This window comes from Meleagris gallopavo, chromosome 1 (genome assembly GCF_905368555.1).
Source record: "Meleagris gallopavo chromosome 1, MGAL_WU_HG_1.1, whole genome shotgun sequence".
NCBI classification, from domain to species: Eukaryota; Metazoa; Chordata; class Aves; order Galliformes; family Phasianidae; genus Meleagris; species Meleagris gallopavo.
The window spans coordinates 193,558,449-193,580,911 of NC_139404.1; the positions used below are offsets into that span (position 1 = coordinate 193,558,449).

The following is a 22,463-nucleotide window of genomic DNA, read 5'->3' on the forward strand; positions in this document are numbered from 1 at the left end:
CTATCTCCATTACCATCCTCCATTGCCATTTCTTTACTCAGAGAGTGGGGAGGTGCTGGAACAGCTGCCCAGAGAGGCTGTGGATCCCCGTCCATCCCTGGAGGTGTTCAAGGCCAGGTTGGATGGGGCCCTGGGCAGCCTGGGCTGCTGTGAGATGTGGAGGTTGGTGGCCCTGCCTGTGGTGGGGGTTGGAGCTTCGTGATCCTTGAGCTCCCTTCCAACCCAAACCATTCTGTCATTCTGTGATTCTGTGATACCATCTTATCCCACCTCCATCCCCATCCCGTCCTCATCTCCATCCTTGTTCCCACTGTCATTTCCCATCCCAGTTCCCATTCCCATCTCACCCTTTCCCCGTCCCTATCCCCATTTTCAGGCCCAGTTCTTGTCTCCAACCCCATCCTAATTCCCATCCTCATCCCATCCCATTTCCATCACATCACCCATCTTCATTCCCATTCCAACCTTTGTCTCCATCCCCATCCCATCCCATCCCATCCCATCCCATCCCATCCCATCCCTCCCATCCCATCCCATCCCCGCCGCTCCCAGCCCCCATTGTCCCGGGGTGGGGGATGGGCGCTGCTTTTGGCCCCATTCTCCCTTTGCCGCCGCTCGCTGCGGTCTCCGCACACGGCGTCCAATTCTGGTCACCCATCCAATCGCCGCACTCAGCCTTTCCTGTTTAGCTTTCGCGCCGCGCCGGCAGCCCCGCTCCTAGCCTGCACTTCCCCTTCTCGTCCAGCAGATGGCGCTGCAGCGCGGCGGAGGTGAGAGGGAGGGGCGGGTCCGAGCGGAGGGGCGTGGCCAATATCCCGCGCTCCGATTGGCCGAGCGTGGCGGGGCGGCGGCCCCGCCCTCTGTCAGAGAGGTGCGACGGCGGCGCGGGCGGGTGCGCGGCGGGAGGGGAGGGAGGGGGGGCACGGGGAGGTGGGGGCGGCGGGACGGAACGACAGCGTGCGGGGAGCGGGGGGCGGTGCGGGAGTAGAGAGCGGGAGGAGGGGAGCAGCCGGGAGGGGGCGCGGGGCGGGGAGCGGCGCCGGGCCGGCGGGGGGCGTGGTCTGATATAGGGCGTGGTCAGATGGGGGCGTGGTCAGACTTGGGGCGTGGTCACGTAGGGGGCGTGGTCGACGTGGGGGCTTGGACAAAACGGCGTTGATATCCGGGAGGGGGCGTGGTCTAGCCGACGGGGGCGTGGTGTCACGTGGCCCCGCCCCGGCCGGCAGCGCGCAGAGCGGCGGTTCGAGTCCCGGTCCGGCGCTGACCCGGCTGTGCCCCGCGGAGCGCGGAGGCCTCGATGCGGATCGGGAGCTGAGCGGCCATGGAGCTGCGGGCGGCGGCGGCGCTGTGGGTGCTGTGCGGCTTCCTTCTGCAACCGGGCCGGGCCGAGCGGCCGCCGGGCTCCCACCTGGACGAGACGGCCATCGCAGGTACGGCCGGGCCGGGGCGGCGGGGGGGGGTCGGGAGCGGCCTCGGGCGAGCGAGCGCGGGGCGGGCAGCGCCTCGGGGGGTCCGCGGGCCTCGGGATGGGATTCGGGGCCTCCAAGGGCCCGGGGGGGGTTCTGAGATCTGGGCGGTCAGCGGGCCGTAGGGGGGTCCGAGCCCGGCCCGGTGCCGGTGGGACCCGGAGGGGCGGCGGGGTCAGAGCGGGTCCGGAGCCCCGCAACGGGAGAACCGTCCGGGCAGCGGCCGTCGCGTGGGGAGCGGCGGCTGCGGGGTCAGCGGGGGGCGGAGCGGCTGCGGGCGCCGCCGAGGGGACGCCGGAACCGGCAGAGCCGCTCCCGCACGGAGCGCTGCCCGCAGCCGCCCCGCATCGCCGCGGCCTCCGGGGGTGGGGGAGGTGAGGTCGGTCCGACGGCCGGTCCGGCTCCGTTCCGAGCGCTCCGGGGGCCGGCCGGGAAAGTGATCTGCGCGGCCCCGCGGCCGCAGGCAGGTTTGTGCCTGCGAGGAATGCTCCGGGACGGCTATTTTTGGAGGCGGCGGCGGCCCGGGGTGGTTCAGCTGCTGCCTGGGAGCGGAGCGGGCCGGGCTCCAAACCTCCACCTCGATGCGCTGCTCGGCCGCCGCCATCCACGTGCAGCGGGTGGGAGCAGCGCAATGCTGTGCGCGATCCGCGTCCGGACCGCCTCCCCTTTGCTGTAGTGCTGGTGGAAGCTTGGAGAGCTCACAGATGGGTTGGAAGGGAGCCCAAGGATCACGAAGCTCCAACCCCCCACCACAGGCAGGGCCACCAACCTCCACATCTCACAGCAGCCCAGGCTGCCCAGGGCCCCATCCAAGCTGGCCTTGAACACCTCCAGGGATGGACGGGGATCCACAGCCTCTCTGGGCAGCTGTTCCAGCACCTCCCCACTCTCACAGCAAACAACTTCCCCCTCACATCCAACCTCCATCTGCCCTCCCTCACCTTCCAACCATTCCCCTGTCCTGCTGTTATCTCCCCTTTCCAAGAGCTGACTCCCCTCCTGTCTGCAGGCTCCCTTTAGGTCCTGCAGGCTGCACTGAGGTCACCCCGCAGCTTCTCTTCTCCATGCTGAACAAGCTCAGCTCCCTCACCTGTCTTTGTAGGGAGGTGCTGCAGCTCACAGCTCAGCATTGGGTGCCCTGGGCTGGCAGGGAGAGCAGCAGGTCATTGCTGGACCCGATGGTTTGGGGTGCTGTGGGAAGCAGGAGTGCAGCTCGTGGCTGGCTGTGCACACAGCTGTGTTGCTGCACCATCAGCTCCGTGTGCCCAACGTGCTCACAGGGATGTGTGTCCTTCCCTGCTGTCCTGACCCACTGGATGCTTTGCTGTGTGGCTGCAGGGCAGGGTCGGGGCTGCAGAGGTTCCTCAGATCCTTCTGGGTCTGCATTCTGTGGCTGTCCATGCTGGGATTTTTGGCTGGATGTGGCACCTAGCAGGAGTCCAGCTCCTCCAGAGGGCCGTCCCCATGCCTGGCAGGTATCACAGAATGGCCTGGGTTGCAAAGGAGCACAGTGCTCATCAGTTCCAACCCCCTGCTGCGTGCAGGTCGCCAACCAGCAGCCCAGGCTGCCCAGAGCCACATCCAGCCTGGCCTTGGATGCCTGCAGGGATGGGGCATCCACAGCCTCCTTGGGCAACCTGTTCCACTGCCTCACCACCCTCTGCATGAAAAACTTCCTCCTCACATCCAACCCAAACCTCCCCTGGCTCACTTTAAAGCCATTTGCCCTCAGGGTGATGCTGGGCTGCACACAGTGGGGTTCTGGCAGCCTCAGGCCGTGCCTCCAGCAGGTACGGAAACATTGGAGGAACAGAAGGAAGTCATTACAGGCATTACATTACCCTGGCTGTGGGTTTTGTACACAAATCCTCCCTGCTTGTTTATGCTTCGGACGCAGCTTTGGGTGCCTGTGTTGGCTTGGCTTCCAGGCCTATTTTTAAGCAACCTACTTTTTCCACTTAGGAAAGGACACGGCTTGGGGGGAGTCCTACCCTGAATGCCCCGTAGCGTAGATGGGGATGGGGATGCTGTCCCATGCACACGCTGCTCTGATGGCCCAGTGCTTCTGCATCCCCAAAGGGCCGCGTTCTGGGGTCAGATGGATTCATCCCTTCCGATTTCTGCTGCTCCTGTGCCTGAACGTGTGCAGTTCTTGGAGCACAGGAACACAGCAAGCAGGGGAACGTCAGGAATGTCCCACAGCTGAGTGGTGCCGGAGCACTCGGAGAGCTGCAGCCACTGCAGGAAGGGGGAAATAGCACGGGATTAAGGCTGCTCAGCATTGCCTGCGTTTAGATCTGTAAGGCTGCCAGCACATAATTAATCTGTGACTAAGCAGAAGAAGAAGTTGTTTTTTCCTTCAGACAAGGAGAGGTGGGAGAAACCTGAATTTGGGGCCGGGAGGAGGATGTGGGGGGAAGAGGGGGGAGGTTGGCCTCTGCGCCCAGGTTGGATGAGAGGTGGTGGGGTCAGGTTGGGTATTGGGGAAATCCCTTCTCCAAAGGGCAGCCAGCATTGGCACAGGCTGCTGGGAGGTCACCCACCCTTGGGGTGTCCCAGAGCCATGGGGATGTGGCACTGAGGGAGGTGGGCAGCGCGGTGAGGTCATAGAATGGCTCCAAGATCATCTGGTCCGAACCCCCAGTGATGTTTGAGGTGTTTCCTGGCATCGATAACTGTATGATTGGATGCCGTGGAAATGGGAGATGGGATCCCATTTATCACAGAGCTGCAGAATTGTTTTGTTGGGACCCCCGCCATAGGCGCGTGCGCTCAGCTCGGGGTCCCAATGCCCACCCACAGCCTTGGGCTCCCCTAGCAATGGGGTCCACAGCCCCAGGCAGTGCCATGGGCTGAAGGGCATCCCTTCACATCCCGCCCAGCCCTCCCTCCTTCAGCTTACAGCCATCATCCCATCCCATCCCATCCCATCCCATCCCATCCCATCCCATCCCCATCTCTGTGCCTCATACAGCACCAGGCGCTTTGGGAACGCAGCCTGAAACCTCTGCTGTTGTTGGGAGCTGGTAGTCCATAATTAGCTTACACAGAAATGAAGTGGTCTGGCTCTAAACGGAGCTAATGGGCACTTGAATTTGATTACTCCTGCTGCTAATCAACTGTTGCAAAGCGTGCTGTAACAAAGAGCTCAGGGTTCACTGCTGGCATCTCTTATCAGCGCCTGAGCGCTTCGTAGGAGCATCTGTGCCCAAGAAGCTGCCATGGTGGGGGTTCCTCCAGCTGTGGAGCCCCAGGTGGGGGACCGGGGCTGTGTGTCACCACGTCACAGTGTCACCATGGCTCTGTGCTGGGGGCAGTGGGCTGTTGGTGGTCCCACACGTGGCACATTGTGCGCTGGGGGCACCCATTGCAGGGGGCTCAGTGCCCACCCTGCACCCACACAGCTGGGGGCCGTGGGTGCCAGGAGCACAAGGACTGCTTGATTTCTGCCCCCTGCACTCCAGGTGCTGTGGTTCTCATCCTGCATCTCATGTGTTTGTCCTGTGGCCGTGGTGGGACGCGCTGCTCACCAACGCAGGGCCGTGCAGGAGGCTGTTTGCTCAGCTGGGCGTGGGGACAGATCGGTGCCAGCTGGGTGGCTTTGTGCCACGGGGCTTTGAGCAGCACTTTCTGTCTTTGGTGCTTAGAAATCATCGATGGAGAACGATGCGGTGCCTCTCCTAGGAGAGCCGACCGAGGTGTTGGCAACTGGATTAGAATCACATTGTGAAGGCTGGAAAAGCCATCCGAGAGCCCCAGGCCACCCCGCTGCGCTCAGTGCCTCATCCCACTGCTCACACAAGTGCGTGTCCTGTGTGTGTGTGTGTGTGTGCTTGTGTGTGTGTGTGCTTGTGTGTATATGTGTGTGTGTGCTTGTGTGTGTGTGTGTGTATATGTGTGTGTGTGCTTGTGTGTGTGTGTGCTTGTGTGGATATGTGTGTGTGTGCTTGTGTGAGTGTGTGTGTATATGTGTGTGTGTGCTTGCATGGATGTGTGCTTGTGTGTATATGTGTCTGTGTGCTAGTGTGTATATGTGTGTCTGTGCTTGAGTGTGTGTGTGTGTATATGTGTGTGTTTGCTTGTATGTGTGTGTGCTTGTGTGTATATGTGTGTGTGTGCTTGTGTGTGTGTGTGTGCTTGTGTGTGTGTGTGTGCTTGTGTGTGTGTGTGTGTGCTTGTGTGTGAGTGTGTGTGCTTGTGTGTGAGTGTGTGTGTGTGTGTATATGTGTGTGTGTGCGTGTGTGCGTATATATGTGTGTGTGCGTATATGTGTGTGTGTGCGTATATATGTGTGTGTGTGTATATATGTGTGTGTGTGCGTGTGTGCGTATATATGTGTGTGTGCGTATATATGTGTGTGTGTATATATGTGTGTGTGTGCGTGCTTGTGTGAGTGTGTGTGTTTGTGTGCTTTGTGTGTGTGTGTGTGGGTGTGTGTATATATGTGTGCGTGTGTGTATACATATGTGTGTGTGTGCTTGTGTGTGTGCGTGTGTGTGAGTGTGTGCTTGTGTGTGTGTGTGTGAGTGTGTGTGTATATATGTGTGTGTGTGCTTGTGTGCGAGTGTGTGTGTATATGTGTGTGCATGTGTGTGTGTGTGTATATATGTGTGTGTATATGTGTGTGCATGTGTGTGTGTGTGTGCATGTGTGTGTGCGTGTGTGTGAGTGTGAGTGTGTGTGCGCGTGTGTGTGCGCGTGTGTGTGTGCGTGTGTGTGAGTGTGTGTGTATATATATATGTGTGTGTGTGCTTGGGTGTGTGTGTGTGCTTGTGTGCGAGTGTGTGTGTGTATATATGTGTGTGTGTGTATATATGTGTGTGTGTGTATATGTGTGTGTGTGTGTGTATGTGTGTGTGTGTGTGTATATGTGTGTGTGTGTATATGTGTGTGTGTGTATATGTGTGTGTGTGTATATGTGTGTGTGTTTGTATATGTGTGTGTGTATATGTGTGTGTGTATATGTGTGTGTGTATATGTGTGTGTGTGTGTATATGTGTGTGTGCTTGTGTGTGAGTGTGTGTGTATGTGCGTGTGTGCATGTGTGTGTGTGTATATATGCGTGTGCTTATGTGTGTGCGTGCATGTGCGTGTGAGTGCGCGTGTGCGTGTGTGTGCGCATGTGTGCGTATATATGTGTGCTTGTGTGAGTGTGTATGCTTGGGTGTGTGTGTGTGCTTGTGTGAGTGTGCTTGTGTGAGTGTGCTTGTGTGTGCGTGTGCGTGCTTGTGTGTTTGTGTGTGTATATATGTGCTTGTGTGTGTGTGTGTGTGTGTGCAAGTGATGCAGGGAGAGGAGCTGCTGGTAGTGCTGTGCTAGGAGGGGTTCTGCAGTGTGCCCACCCTCTTCCCCATCCCCATCCTCATCCCATCTCCATTACCATCCTCCACTGCCATTTCTTTACTCAGAGAGCAGTGAGGTGCTGGAACAGCTGCCCAGAGAGGCTGTGGATCCCCGTCCATCCCTGGAGGTGTTCAAGGCCAGGTTGGATGGGGCCCTGGGCAGCCTGGGCTGCTGTGAGATGTGGAGGTTGGTGGCCCTGCTTGTGGTGGGGGGTTGGAGCTTCGTAATCCTTGAGGGCCCTTCCAACCCAAACCATTCTATGATTTCTGTGCTGCATTGCTTTGGTTGGCAGGGAAAAGACAAAGCTCCTTTCTCCAACAGGCACAGCCCTCACCTATGAACAGGGAGATTTATTTTCAGCCTCACCATTGTGGTTGCTGCTGTGGTGACTTTGTGTTCTGCTGTGCCCTGGCAGGGAGGGGAGCTCAGCCCTGTGCAGCGTATGGGAAGCAGAGGTGCTGAGCAGGGCTGCTCCATATGGCTGCATTACGAGCTGTGCCCACCCTCCCTGGGTGGGGGGATGTCATGAATGCTTTCACTGCATGCACTGCACCAGGGATCCCCAGCACTGAGGGTAATGCCATGTGAGTTTCCTGGGGGTTCTTGTCAAGCTGATGGGACAAGGGGGGATGGTTTTAAACTAAGGAGGCTGTGGATGCCCCATCCCTGCAGGCATTCGAGGCCAGGCTGGATGTGGCTCTGGGCAGCCTGGGCTGCTGGTTGGCAACCTGCACACAGCAGGGGTTGGAAGTGGCTGAGCACTGTGCTCCTTTGCAACCCAGGCCATCCTAGGAATCTGTGGCGGGCTGCCCCATGGTGGGCTGTCCCTCCATGAGCTCCTGCCTCTCCTGCAGGCAGCAGTGTTACCCCCCCGAGGGCTGCGGGCTGCTGTCGCTGCTCCCTTTGCACCCTTGGAGCTTTGGTGTAAATCAGAATTGGCGATTCTCCATAAGACGTGAGGGATAAATAAGGTTAAAATGGGGAGAAGATGCCCTTGTATGGTGATATGGGGCTGGTGAAGCTTCCTGGAGTGAATTATGCTGTAAAGGGACGTTCCCTGTTCCTGCTGGGGAAAAGCAGCAGCCCAGCACCCAAGGGAGCTCCACAAGGGGCTCACGGTTTGTGGCTCACTGCATGCCCACCCGGCTGCTGGAACTGCTCTGTTTGCACATAGGTGCTTCTCTTATCTTTTTGGTATGCTGTAAAGAAGAGAGAGATAGGAGAGGAGGAAGAGATGGTTTCAGTGGAAGGCTGGCTTAACTGCTTCCTTCCAGTGCTGCATCTCACGGCTACAACCCAGGAGCTGCTCAGGCTGCAGAGAAAAGGACCACAGTGATCATTTAGTATCAACCCTCTGCTGTGTGCAGGTCACCAACAGCAGCCCAGGCTGCCCAGAGCCACATCCAGCCTGGCCTTGAATGCCTGCAGGGATGGGGCATCCACAGCCTCCTTGGGCAACCTGTTCCACTGCCTCACCACCCTGTGCACGAAAAACTTCCTCCTCACATCCAACCCAAACCTGTCTCCGTTTCAAACCATTCCCCCTTGTCCTTCAGGGGTAGAGCCCAGCAGTCAGAGCAGGCTGCTTGGAGCATCCCATGTGCTGCACAGCAGGCCTGGGAGGGCACTCAGCTGGGGGTGGTGAGCTGTGCATGCTGAGCTGTGCATGCTGAGCTGTGCTGCCGTCACGCTCCTTGCAGGCAGAGCTGCTGGCACGGCTCAGTGCTGGGCTTTCAGCGGCGCTTTGAAGCATCCCATCCATCTCCTTTGATCCCAGCATGGCTCTGTCAAACAGCCGCCGTGCCCACGTTGCTCTGCAGGGCAGCTCAGTGCCGGGCTGCTGCGTTGGTGCTCATCAGTGAACGCTTTTCGGATGCCAGAGGGGAACGATGTGTTCCTCTTTGCTACAAGAAAGCTCGGAAAGCTTTTGCTTCTGCCTGCAGTGTGCAGTTATTGGCACACCTTGCTCTCGTTGCTCCCCGCTGCTGGAGGTCCCCTCTTCAGGCAGTGCTGCAGCAGTGATGCACGGAGGATCAGAGGAGTGGCAGAAGGGTTGTGGTGGTTTAGATTTGGTTTCTTCTCAGCTTTCTTTGGTATGGTGCAATTTCTCAGGCAGGAGTGACTCACCGAGCTCCACGCTGTGGTTTCCTGGCTTTCAGCAGCGTTTCTTTCACTTTGTGTAAGTGATGGTTAGCTTTGCATTGCAGTGCCCCTGGGCTGCACCAATGGGCAGGGGTGGGACTGTCCCTCCTCTGTCTGCATCGTGAGGCCCCATATGGAGCCCTGCATCCAGACCTGGGAGCCCAGCGCAGGAGGGATGTGGGATTGGATCCAGGGGAGGGCAGGGGGGTGCTCAGAGGGTCCAGGGATGCTCAGAGGATGGAGCACCTCTCTATGGAGCCAGGCTGGGGGCGTTCAGCCTGGAGAAGGGGAGGCTGCAGGGAGACTTCATTGCAGCCTTGCGGTACTTAAAGGGAGTCTCGAAGCAGGAGGGAGAGTTGTAGTGCAGCAGCCCAGACCTGAGCAGTGTGAATCACACTGAGCTGCAAGTATCCTCATGCTGAAAGTATTTTAGGAACGCCCTCTTGCTCAGCTTTGTTAATGGGACGTTGTGGTAGGAGCTGTAGGGGATGCACCTCGTGTTCCTAGCAGTGCTTGGATAACCATCACGCTGTGTTTGTGGCATGGAGCGAAGGCTGGGAAAGCCTCTGTTGAGCGTGGTTCCGTGTTTTCATTCAGCGTGTGCTGCTCTCAGAGAGAACATTGGATCACTCCCACGAGGACGTTTGGTTTCCTTGCAGTGGGACCAGTTTGGGATGCAGGCTGGGCAGAGCTGGTGCTGTGTGCAGCCCGTGGGATGCTGCTCTTGGTCACAGCTTGGGAACCACATTGGATGGATGGGCAGCCTATGGGACGTATCCCTGCCCCTGGGGGAGCTGGGGCTGTCGGAAATGGGATTCCCAAGGAACAAAAGCAAGCAGGAGTTGGTTCTGCTGGCACCACACGGCGTGATGTGTGCTGTCCCCATCCCCACCCATGGCCACCCCTCCCAGCCCTGTGCAGCTCGCCAGCCTGGCTGCTCACAGCCCTGGGCTGCCCCATCCCTCAGCCTGCAAATGATCAACGCTGCGATATTGAACGTAATTAAGGAATCCTGGCCTGCAGGACGTGGAGGCACTGCTGCACCGAGCAGAGGACTTCCTTAAATCTAAAGGGCCCTCCCAGTTTGGAGAGCTGTGATGGTTCGATTGCCATCAGCACAGAGGGGAAGGAATGCATGAGCAGTTTGGTTATTTGCTTTGGTGTTACGCAGTAACCCAGGCTTTGGTCATTGCAGCCCTTTGGAACTTTCTCTTGCCTTTTGCAGCCCGTCTCGACCTGCTGCTTTCCAGCAGGCTCTGTGCAGAAGCGCTGAGCTTTGTAGGGCTGGGTGAAAGCAACCCGCTTGCCTTCCGTGGGCAGAAAGCAAACAGGGACCCCTGGGCTGCGGGGAGGGCTGGGGGTGCTGGGATGGCAGTGAACCTCAGGGCTCTGCTGGTGCTGGGAAACTGATTGCGAAGGCAGCGGGGCTGCATTGGGATGAGCCGGGAGATGGAAATTTGGGAGGGGGTGTTGCAAAGCACTGAAGAGGTGGGATGGCAGAGTTGGTTGGGAGCAGTGGCTGGGGGTGCTGGGATGGCTTCGCTGCTGTTAAAGCTGGAGAACCTGAGTGCCACGAGCAATGAGAGGACTGAGGGCAGTGAGCTTTGCAGAGCTGTGCCAAGGAGAGGAGCCCAGCTGTGCACCCACTGGCATGGCATGGTGCTGCTGAGCCCCATCCTGGTCCCTAAGTTGCAGCAAGTGTGATGCAGGGGGGGCTGTGCTGTCCCCCGTGCCTGCACTGGGCTCCCCATATCATCCTGGAGCACATTGGGACCCCACAGCTGCTGTGCTGCTGTGCTGCTGTGCTGCTGTGCTGCTGTGCTGCTGTGCTGCTGTGCTGCTGTGCTGCTGTGCTGCTGTGCTGCTGTGCTGCTGTGCTGCTGTGCTGCTGTGCTGCTGTGCTGCTGTGCTGCTGTGCTGCTGTGCTGCTGTGCTGCTGTGCTGCTGTGCTGCTGTGCTGCTGTGCTGCTGTGCTGCTGTGCTGCTGTGCTGCTGTGCTGCTGTGCTGCTGTGCCACAGCAGGGCTCTCTCCTGTTTCAGGTGCCCCTCCTTGCAGAGGCACCCAAGGGTGTAGCTGAGTGTATCAAAGATCAAACGATCTAATCGTGCCTTTTGTTGGCACCTTATCTGGGCTGCTTTCTTCCTTTGTGCCTTGTGCAATCTGTTAAAGAGTAAATATTTGATTGCTTCAGGAGCTCCATGGCGGAGGATTGGGGTGTCTGCACTGCTCTGTGTCTGAGCACAGAGCTCAGCTTTGCCGCTCTGCCATTGGGCTGTGCAGGCAGTGGTGCTGCTGAGGGGATGGTGATGGAAGGCAGCAGTGAGAGAGCATGAATATTTCAGTAGTGCTGAGCCAGATGTCATCCAGCTCCAACCCCCTGCTGTGTGCAGGTCGCCAACCAGCAGCCCAGGCTGCCCAGAGCCACATCCAGCCTGGCCTTGAATGCCTGCAGGGATGGGGCATCCACAGCCTCCTTGGTAACCTGTTCCACTGCCTCACCACCCTCTGCATGAAAAACTTCCTCCTCACATCCAACCCAACCCCCCCCCGGCTCACTTTAAAGCCATTTTTCCCATCCCAGCTTGCTGCTTTGGTGACATCTCAGAAGCTGGACCCTCGTGGTGTGGGAAGCAGCGCAGGCAGGAAGGTCGTGTGGAGCCCTTGTTTGTATTAACACAAATATGTAAACACTTCCTTTTTTCCCTCCAAATATCGTACGCTTTCTTTTTGGCTGCCGTTTTGGTGTTGATGGAAGCAGGCTGTGTAAATCACAGCTGTTCTAATTGAGCTCCATCAAGTCCCATCCCCTCAGCCGCCCTCATTGACGGCACCTCCTGCCCCACTGCCCCCAGTGGGGTGTCCTGGGGGGGCTGTTGGTGGGACTGTTCTTCCTTGGGCCTGGAATTGAAGCACATCGCTTCTTAAAGCACCTGTTGATGTGGGACATCCATCAGCATGGGGCTGAGTGCCTCCTGGGCTTCTGGGGGGGGGGGGGGGGAAGCTGCTGCATCCTGGGGGGTGCTGGGCAGCTCCAGGGGGGCAGGGTGATGGTGGGGCTGATAGCAGGGAGATAAGGAAGGGTGAGGTGACAGGAGGAGGATGAGTCAGTGGGGCTGTGGCTGTTCTGGGGAGGGTCTTTCCTGGCATGGATGCTGGGATGAGGGTCTGTGCGTGGCTGCGGGAACCAATCGCAGCCCAAATCACGGAGTTGTGGAGTTGCAGAGGTTGGAAGGGACCTCAGATGATCGAGTTCAACCTCGTTGCTAAAGCAGGTCCTGCAGTAGGTCGGTGCCCAAATGGAGTATCTGCCCTGGGGGGGTCCACCTCTGGGATCCGAGGGCTGTTCCCATCAGGCTGTGATATGCGCAGGCTGTTTGAAATGCAGTCTTGCTTAATCTGCCATTAATCTTAGGCAGGGCTGCTCACCCAGCCTTTGTTCTTTGTTGGGGGATGGCTGTGCCTGGGGTGGCCCCCGGGGTCCCTTCCTTATCAGACTGCCTTATCAGCACGAGCTTCATCGCTCCTTCCGGCCTCGCACTCACACTTCTTTCTTCATACCCAGGCTGCAATTAATTAGTCAGCAGCACCCAGGCCACAATTAGTGAGCAGCACCCAGTGTTGTGCAGCATCAGGGCAGAGCAGACAGAGCATGAGGAGTGCAGGGACACAAAGTTATGGTAGGAGAACAGGCACAGCATCTCGTGGTGCCCCACATCCAGCTCTTCGTTGGTTGGCTCTCATGAATTCTTAGGAATAACTGTGAATGGGCACTTATGGCTGAACCTGCACTCATTTAGGAACCCTGGTATGGATGTAGGGTAACTGCAGTGTTTGGTTTGATCCTGTGCTCCAGTGTGAGCACGTGAAGCTCTGGCAGTAGCAAAATGATGTCTTGGTTGCTGTGCTCCTGTTTGCTGCCTCACTGAGTTGCCAAGGCTCCCCTTCCACAGAACCACAGAATGGTTTGGGTTGGAAGGGAGCTCAAGGATCACGAAGCTCCAACCCCCCACCACAGGCAGGGCCACCAACCTCCACATCTCACAGCAGCCCAGGCTGCCCAGGGCCCCATCCAACCTGGCCTTGAACACCTCCAGGGATGGACGGGGATCCACAGCCTCTCTGGGCAGCTGTTCCAGCACCTCCCCACTCTCACAGCAAACAACTTCCCCCTCACATCCAACCTCCATCTGCCCTCCCTCACCTTCCAACCATTCCCCTTGTCCTGCTGTTATCTCCCCTTTCCAAGAGCTGACTCCCCTCCTGTCTGCAGGCTCCCTTGAGGTCCTGCAGGCTGCACTGAGGTCACCCCGCAGCTTCTCTTCTCCATGCTGAACAAGCCCAGCTCCCTCAGCCTGGCTTTGTAGGGAGGTGCTGCAGTCCCTGCTCATCTTTGTGGCTCCTCTGGACCCTCTCCAACAGCTCCCTGTCTTTCTTGTCCTGGGGGCTCCAGCCCTGGACGCAGTGCTGCAGATGGGGCCTCACAAGAGCAGAGCAGAGAGGGACAATCACCTCCCTGTCCCTGCTGCCACCCCTCTTCCCTTTCCTGGGCCTCTGTGTGGGGCACTGGTGCTGGTATCAGTGCTGCTATCAGTGTTGGTGCTGGTATCGGTGCTGGTATCAGTGCTGCTATCAGTGTTGGTGCTGGTATCGGTGCTGGTATCAGTGCTGCTATCAGTGTTGGTGCTGGTATCAGTGCTGGTATCAGTGCTGCTATCAGTGTTGGTGCTGGTATCGGTGCTGGTATCGGTGCTGGTGCCTCACATGTTGCAGCAGGCAGCTGGGCAGATGCAGGCAGTGTCCCTGGGCACAATCAGTGCTGCTTTGCTCACTGCACTCACACAGCATGCAGCAGCAAACCCTGCACTTCCCTTCAGTCACCTCTCCTTGTCCTGGAGGATCCATCGCTGGGCTGGGATGAGGTTTGGGCCCTGAAGTCATGGGGGTTTTCCTGCCTCATTTCCTTGGATTTCAGTCTGAACCTCACAGCTCCTGATGGGAGCAGGGCTGGTGGCTCTTAGGCTCATTTCCCATTGATCTCAAGCAGACTTTGCTTGGAAACTCTTACTGTGTGTGTGCTTACAGAGAGTCCTGCACAGCCTCCATTGGGCAGGGGCTCTCTGCTGAGCTCACAGGACCACCATGTCTTGAATGGGGTGCCTGGGCTGGGGGTTTGGGGCTGTGGGGTCTCACTGTGGATGAGGTGGGATTGGAATGGGATGGGATTGGGATGGGATGGGATTGGGATGAAGATTGGGGTGGGATAGATGCTGCTGGTGGAGACTCAGGTGTGCAGCAGGATCTGCAGTGTTATCCTTGAACCAGAGAAAGCTGTGTGACAGCAAGCCAGAAAAATGCATTTCTTGCTCAGGAAGAAGGGTGACTTCTCTTAGTTGGTGTCCTGCAGGAACACCCTGCTCTTGGGCACTGTGCTGGGGGGAAAGATTGGCTCCAGCAGCAGTGATGTTTTGTGCGTGGCTGGGGGCTGTGCCATGGGCTGTGCCATGGGTTGCTTTCAGGTTGTGCCATGGGTTGTGCCATGGTTGTGCCATGGGCTGCTTTTGGGTTGTGCCGTGGGTTGCGTTGAGGCCGTGCCATGGGTTGTGTTGAAGTTGTGTTGGGGCTGTGCTGTGGGTTGTATTGGGGCTGTACCAGGGATTGTGCCATGGGTTGTGTTGGGGCCATGCCATGGCTTGTGCCATGGGTTGTGCCATGGGTTGCCTTTGGGTAGTGCCATGAATTGTGCCATGGGTTGTGCCATGGGCTGCTTTCAGGTTGTGCCATGGGTTGCTTTTGGGTTGTGCCATGAATTGTGCCATGGGTTGTGCCATGGGCTGCTTTCAGGTTGTGCCATGGGTTGCTTTTGGGTAGTGCCATGGGTTGCTTTTGGGTTGTGCCATGAATTGTGCCATGGGTTGTGCCATGGGCTGCTTTCAGGTTGTGCCATGGGTTGCGTTGAGGCCGTGCCATGGGCTGTGTTGGGATTGTGTTGGGGCTGTGCTGTGGGTTGTATTGGGGCTATGCCATGGCTTGGGCTATGCCATGGCTTTTGCCATGTGTTGCTTTTGGGTTGTGCCAATGAATTGTGCGATGGGTTGTGTTGGGGCCAGGCCATGGGTTGTGCCATGGGTTGTGCTGGGGCTGTGCCATGGGCTGTGCCATGGGTTGTGTTGGGGCTGTGCCATGGGTTGTGTTGGGGTTGTGTTGGGGCCGTGCCGTGGGCTGTGCCATGGGTTGTGCTGGGGCAGTGCCGTGGGCTGTGCCATAGGTTGTGTTGGGGCCATGCCGTGGGCTGTGTCCTGGTCTGCCTCACCATGGTGTTTCCTCCCCCAGCAGAGTTCTGCCGCATCGACAAGCCACTGTGCCACGACGAGGATGAGCAGCTCAGCTTTGAGGCCGTCCGCAACATCCACAAGCAGATGGACGACGATGCCAACGGCAATGTGGACGTGGAGGAGAGTGATGAGGTTGGTGCTCCGTGTCTCCCTGCTCTTTTCTACAGCCCTGCGGGGCTGCCTGCATCCCAGTGTGCCATTCTGGGGCTGTGGGCTGCGCTTTGCTCAGCTGGTAAGGAGATGCCATCCCATCAGTCTGAGCTCTGGTCCCAGCTGTGTCTCTGAGCACTGCAGTCCCTGCAGTGTGTGGCTTTACTGCTGTTCTGGGGGCTCCTGTGCTTCGTCTTTGGTTACATACAGGCTGTTACCAGCTGGGAGACGGGTGGGTCTGCTCACATGCCCGTGGTTTTGGTTCATTGCTTCTTTTGTAACTGTGGAGCAGGGAAGGCCATCTGCTCTGCTCAAACTTCCCCTTGCCATCTCTTGGAGCAAACACTGCTGTCCCTTCCTCTGCACTCATCCCCCAGCACACCTGGAGCAGTTACCACACCTTTGTGCCCACTGCAGGGAAAGAAAACTCATTTCTGTTGTCTTGGCCTTTGAAATCTGAGCCGATGGCTTTCTGAAAGAGAAAGGAAATGATTGCTTTCCTACATGAGCACCAAAAGAAGCCACGACTGCTGGAGCAGGGAAAGCTTTTTGTAGTTTATATCAGCTCCTCCATTGCAGCGGCTGCGCAGGGTGAGGGATGCTCTCCTCTAAGCCAACAGATAGAGGTAACACAGTTGAAGTGTTGGAAAAAGGCAGACCAAGGGGCTGTGCTACGGGCCACGGGATCCCCATTCCTCACCCTATAGAAGGCTGGGGGCTCAGTGTGGGCTGGCAGCACGGGATGGAGGGGTGCAGGGCTGAGCAGAGACGCTGCTGTGCCCTGAGGGCTCAGTGAGGCTGTGGCTGATAGGGGAACCCTGTAGAACACAACCCTGCGTGTTGCTGTGAGCTCACCGAAGTGCAGCCTGCTGCTTCTGCACCCACAGCTTTGTCCTTTATTGTCTCATTCCGCTGTGCTTGGCAAAGCAGAGGCTCTGAGAGCCCCTCAGTAGTGCTGTTCAGTGAGCAGCCCTGCAGAGCCCTGCTCTGGGATGCATCAGACAGAAATAGCCGTGCAGAGGGTTGAACCCCACACCCAAAGGCTGTGCTACGGGGCTGCTGCTCCTGCAGGTCCGTGTCCCCAGGTGGGCACAGCAGCCTGGAGCAGGGCTTGTGGGACGCGTTCAGCCCGGTGCTCCCATCCAGCAGTGCCATTCCCTCAGCCTAAATTCCACTGGGTGGAGTAATTAAAGCAAATGAAAGGCTTTTTCCCAGTCAAAGAAATGAAAAGCTTTCAGCTGCGTTCCCTGCAGCGTTCCCCTCGGCGGCTGCAGCTCTGCCTCCATTCCTGGAGCTGTGCTGGGTTGTGTTGGGGCTGAGAAGCAGCAGCACTGCCAGCAAACCCTGCCCTGCCTTGGGATTCCTGCTGGGTCCGTCCTGCCTGCTCACTCTGCAGTGTTGCAATGTCATATGAGCAACAACATTCATGTTGCTGAAGGGCTGCAGGACCCGTGGCTCAGCCTGGGTTGCTGCTGCCCTGTGAGCACAGCCTGCATGGCCCCCCATCTTCTGCCCCTTCTCTTGTGCCTGGCTTTGAGATTTCACCTCTCTTGTATTCAAAACGCTGATTTTCTTGTGCAGGGTCCCCGTGGATGGGCACCTGGGTGCAGTGCTGGGCAGCACTCATGGGCCACCACCCTCCATCCTGTCACTGCCACCAGGTTTTGCTTTGCTTTCCCTTTGGGTGATGAGCACACCAGGCTCCTGCTGGCCATATAGCAAAGCCATGTGGGTTGCACACTGCTGCATCGCTCCGGGAGCACTCTGTGTGCCCTGGGACAGCCACGCTCAGGTGTGCTTCACACTGGGAAGTGCACAGATCCTGCCCTGCTCTGTGCTGCCCTGCAATCCTCACTGCTTTATTCCTTCCTTCCTGGGAGCCAATTTTCAGCGAAGCAGGAGCTGACATCCCTGACCTCAATTGAAGCCAAAGAGCTGTCCCTCGTGGGAGAGCTTCTAATTAGCAATCTATTTCTGCTCCCTTTGCTCACCCAGAAGGCAGCTGTGGTGGTGCAGTGCTCGGATGGGGCTGCTGGGCACACCAGGAGCTGCCAGCCCATATTCCCAAGGAAACGAGGGGTATCCCTCCACCCTGCCCATCCTTCCTCATTCTCATCCTGTGGCCCCATGGCCCTCAGCCACCTCCAGGCGTGAGCACACAGCTCAGGCAGTGAGCAGAGCTGCAGCCTGACCGTCCCACAGGCAGCAGCGCTGTGCGATGCTGTGCTCAATGCGGAGCGATGCAGCACTGGTGGGCAGCGTGGGGCTGTGCTGTGTGTGTTAAGGTGCCCCTCGTCGAGTCCTTAAGGCTGGAGAAGCCCTCCAAGAGCCCCAGCTCACCCCCCCGTGCCCACGCAGCCGGGATGCTGTCGGCCTTTTGGTCGCACTGCTGCCTCCTGCTCAGCCCCAGGCCCTTTAACACTGCATGGTGTTGCTATGGCCAACGTGCAGGAGCCAGCACTGCTCTTGTTGGCCCCCACCCGCTGCCCCCAGCCCGGCTTTGTGGCCGTGATCCCAGTCCCCGCTTCCCCCCCAGCCCTCCCCCGGTGCTGCAGGGAGCTCTGAGCGATCGCTTTCCCTCTGTGCTCCCTGAGCTAAATATACCGGGCAGCAGCTGGCCCTGCTGTGACATTGCCACGTCCCATAGGTCAGGGCTGTGGGACGCGGAGCTGCCGCAGGATTTGGTGCTCAGCTGTGTGCTGGGAGCAGCCAGGGCTGTGCTGAATGCACCCTGAGAGCTCCGAGAGCGAATGCTGCACAGTTGTAGTGCTCTGGCTTCCATTAAGGCACCATCTCCTTCTCTATGGGCAGCTTTAAGAACTGTTACGTTCTTCTTGCTCTTGGAGCGGGTCCAGAGGAGGCACTGAGATGCTCAGAGGGCTGCAGCAGCTCTGCTGTGAGGAAAGGCTGAGGGAACTGGGCTCGTTCAGCTTGGAGAAGAGAAGCTGCAGGGAGACCTCAGTGTGGCCTTCAGTGCTTGGAGGGAGCGGATAAACAGGAGGGGGAACGGCTGTTTGTGAGGGTGGGTGGTGACAGGACAAGGGGAATGGTTTGAAAGTGAGCCAGGGGAGGTTTGGGTTGGATGTGAGGAGGAAGTTTTTCATGCAGAGGGTGGTGAGGCAGTGGAACAGGTTGCCCAAGGAGGCTGTGGATGCCCCATCCCTGCAGGCATTCAAGGCCAGGCTGGATGTGGCTCTGGGCAGCCTGGGCTGCTGGTTGGTGACCTGCACACAGCAGGGGGTTGGAGCTGGGTGAGCACTGTGCTCCTTTGCAACCCAGGCCGTTCTGTCATTCTATGATTCTTCACCTTAAAAGCCCTTCAGCAAAAAAGACTGCTTGCAAATTATAGAATCAGCAAGGTTGGCGAAGAGCTGAGGTCAAATCCAACCCAGCGTGCTCACTGGTAGCACCAAGAAGGCTGGAAGAGTCCTCCAAGACCCCCAGCCCACCCCACTGTGCCCACGTCCCCCAGTGTCACATCCCATGGCTCTGGGACACCCCAGGCATGGTGACCCCCCAGGCAGCCTGTGCTGGTGCTGCTCTTTGGAGGAGGAATTCCCCTGGTAGCCAACCTGGCCGTCCCCCAGCATGACTTGATTCTCACACCACATTGTGCTGGTGGGGATTTCAGCCAGGAATTATCTTTGAATGATGCTGAATGTCCCAGGAATGGGAATCTGAGCTGCAGTGCTTCCTGCAGTGCTCCCTGTGACATCCATTGGCTGCGGGGCATTGCAGGGAGGGCAGTGGATGGGATGCTGTGCCTGTGCTGCTGGAAGGGTTAACGGAGTGCTGCTGCTGTTTCTTCTCCTAGTTCCTGAGAGAGGACCTGAATTACCACGACCCCACCGTCAAGCACAGCACCTTCCATGGTGAAGACAAACTCATCAGCGTGGAGGATCTTTGGAAGGCCTGGAAGACCTCTGAAGGTAAAAAACCCACAAAACCAACCCAACCCAAACCCTAACGACGCAGGCAGCCATGCGGAATGGTGCCAGCACTCTGGGCTTGACGTGGCAGCATGTCTGTGAGTCCCAGAAGGGCACTGATTTCTGCTTTGCTGCCCTTTATGTGTCACTTTTCCAGCTTCCTTTTTTTGGGCACTTCTGGATTTTGTGGCTCTCCGTGCATTTTTCAGCTCTTCGTGCAGCCACCTGAGCATAGCAGGGGAAGCACCAGCAGCAGAGGGGTGGCCAGCAGGGACAGGGAGGTGATTGTCCCCCTCTGCTTTGCCCTCATGAGGCCCCATCTGCAGCACTGCGTCCAGGGCTGGAGCCCCCAGGACAAGAAGACAGGGAGCTGTTGGAGAGGGTCCAGAGGAGCCACAAAGATGAGCAGAGGCTGCAGCACCTCCCTGCAAAGAAATGAAATGTGGAGGTTGGTGGCCCTGCCTGCAGCAGGCAGGTTGGTGCTTGATAATCCTTGAGGTCCCTTCCAACCCAAGCCATTCTGTGTGTGTATGATCGCTTTCATTTCTCTGTTCCTATAAATATATGTTAGAATAGGGCCATGTGCTGCCCTTGCCAACTCCTCCTCGAGGTTTGGGTCACATTCTATGGGGCAGCAGCATCCTCTGTATGGAGCAGAGCTGTGTGGCACTTTGTCTAGTGATGGAATTACCCACAGAAGTTTGCTGAACCCCAGAGGCACCCTCAAATGGAAGTAAAGTCCTAAACCCAGAGCTGTCCCGGGTGCATTGGGCACAGCAGCTTACCCAGGGCTGGGGAAGTTCAGTCCCTGGTGGGAAACTCCCAGCACTGCTGAACCGGTGAGGAAACTTTTGGGTTCTCTGCCACTTTATGGCACAGTTTCACTTTCTCCCCAATCAGAATGTTAGAGTTTCTGTGCTGAGAAGCATTAAAACTCCTCCTGCCGCCCTGCTCTGTGTTTCCCCTTTAGAAACTTCTCTCCTTTTGCTTTTGCTCCCTTCCTGTTGGTTACATGTGCAGGAAGTGGTGCATCTCTGTGCAGCATCACTTCTGGTGGCAGTGAGTTTAGTCAGCACTCAGCCTTTGCTTTCTCATTTCTCTGTGTCTCTGCCTGATAACAGAAAGGGCTTTTCCAGCATTGCTGGCCTCATCCGGAGCCCCATTTGGGCAGCTGAAGCTGAGCTGTAAAACCACAGCTCCTCGTGGAGCTGTGCCAGCACTGGAGGTGCAGCCAGGGCACACGTGTGTGTGTTTGCTGCGTCCTGTTGCTCCTCCTGCCTGCCCTGCTGTCCACGTGTACTTTTATAGCACAGAACCACAGCTTGGGTTGGAAGGGAGCTCAAGGATCACGAAGCTCCAACCCCCCACCACAGGCAGGGCCACCAACCTCCACATCTCACAGCAGCCCAGGCTGCCCAGGGCCCCATCCAACCTGGCCTTGAACACCTCCAGGGATGGACGGGGATCCACAGCCTCTCTGGGCAGCTGTTCCAGCACCTCACCACTCTCACAGCAAACAACTTCCCCCTGACAGCCAACTGAAATCTGCCCTCCCTCACCTTCCAACCATTCCCCTGTCCTGCTGTTATCTCCCCTTTCCAAGAGCTGACTCCCCTCCTGTCTGTAGGCTCCCTTTAGGTCCTGCAGGCTGCACTGAGGTCACCCCGCAGCTTCTCTTCTCCATGCTGAACAAGCCCAGCTCCCTCAGCCTGTCTTTGTAGGGAGGTGCTGCAGCCCCTGATCATCTTTGTGGCTCCTCTGGACCCTCTCCAACAGCTCCCTGTCTTTCTTGTCCTGGGGGCTCCAGCCCTGGACGCAGTGCTGCAGATGGGGCCTCACAAGAGCAGAGCAGAGGGGGACAATCACCTCCCTGTCCCTGCTGCCACCCCTCTGCTGATGGAGCCCAGGATCCCATTTGCTTTCCGAGCTACAAGAGCACACTGCTGGCTCATGGATCCACTGGGGGCCATGGATAAATCTCTCAATGCTTGTGGCTCTCAGAAGCAGATTGAACGTGGTTGGGATGCTGAGCATCCACCCCTTCCCATAGAAGAGCAGTGCAGAAGGGCTGGGCAGGTTGGGGTGTGGGGTGCCTGGGGTCTGAGCAGTGTCATCAACAGCAATTCTCATAACTTGAGACTGTCAGAAGACACTTCTGGAATCTGTGCTAACTCATCCCAGGCTTCGTGTGGCTCCCAGCAGGGAGCAGAGGCTCTGCCTGGCATTCTGCCCTGGGTCAGTCAGAGCTCCTGCAGGCCATGTCTGCCCAGCAGTGCCTCGGGCCCTGGGGCATGGCTCCTGCTGGGTGCTGGCTTCCATCCCAGCCCTTCCCATGGCACAGAAATGAGTTTCCTGCAGTTTGTGGGCTGGGGATGATAACTACAGGGAGTTTCCTTAAGCTCGGGCAGTTTGCTAACATGCATCTGAGTCAGTTCCCAAGTTTGTTGGAGATGATACCTTCCTCTGAAGCCTTCTGCCAAGCCGCTGGCCCTGCTCCTGTCTGTTCTGCCGTGGTTCTGCTGCAGGCACTGAGCTCTGCAGTGAGCTGGGAGATGTTTCTCGTGTCCATGGGGCAGTGGATGGACTCACTGCCTTCCCCAGGGATCACATCAAAGAATTGTAGAGGGGCTGTAGGGGCTGGAAGCGACCTCCAGAGATCACTGAGTCCAACCCTCATACAACAGGCTCCATACATACAACATACTCCAGCAGGCAGTGCCAGATGCTGCCGTTCCAACCCCACGGCTGTTCCCCCTTTGCTGAAGGCAGATGGTGGAGGTGCACGCGTTGTGTGGTTACTGTTCACGCTGATGCTGCCCGGATGGTTTCAGCAGTAATAATGCGAAGCTGCTGGTGTGTTTCTTGCCCACAGTGTACAACTGGACAGTTGACGAGGTGGTGCAGTGGCTCATTACCTACGTGGAGCTGCCACAGTACGAGGAGACCTTCAGAAAGCTGCAGCTGAGCGGACACGCCATGCCCAGGTCAGTGCTCAGCCCGGGGATGCGTGCCAGGGATGGAGCAGAGCCGAGGCAGCGACAGTGTGATCCAGCCCTGTGCTGTGGGTAACTCCTGCACCAGCCCAGCTTGGCTCTGGCTG

The 22,463-nt window shown here is 57.8% G+C and overlaps 1 protein-coding gene across 9 annotated transcripts in view; it reads left to right on the forward strand.

The window, feature by feature from the left end:
- The first annotated feature begins 743 nt into the window (after positions 1-743).
- Positions 744-22,463, forward strand: part of STIM1 (stromal interaction molecule 1) — a 46,280-nt gene continuing 24,560 nt past the window's right edge. The window contains exons 1-5 of one of the 9 annotated variants that reach the window (XM_085216697.1): positions 744-871; positions 1,227-1,430; positions 15,283-15,416; positions 19,249-19,363; positions 22,236-22,347. In XM_085216697.1, coding sequence (XP_085072823.1) covers positions 1,322-1,430; positions 15,283-15,416; positions 19,249-19,363; positions 22,236-22,347 — 470 coding nt within the window. In that variant the 5' untranslated portion in view covers positions 744-871; positions 1,227-1,321. Of the gene's footprint in view, positions 893-1,093; positions 1,431-7,319; positions 7,384-15,282; positions 15,417-19,248; positions 19,364-22,235; positions 22,348-22,463 lie in introns of those variants that run through there. The other 8 variants (XM_085216696.1, XM_085216695.1, XM_085216700.1 and 5 more) reach the window with 8 other exon arrangements.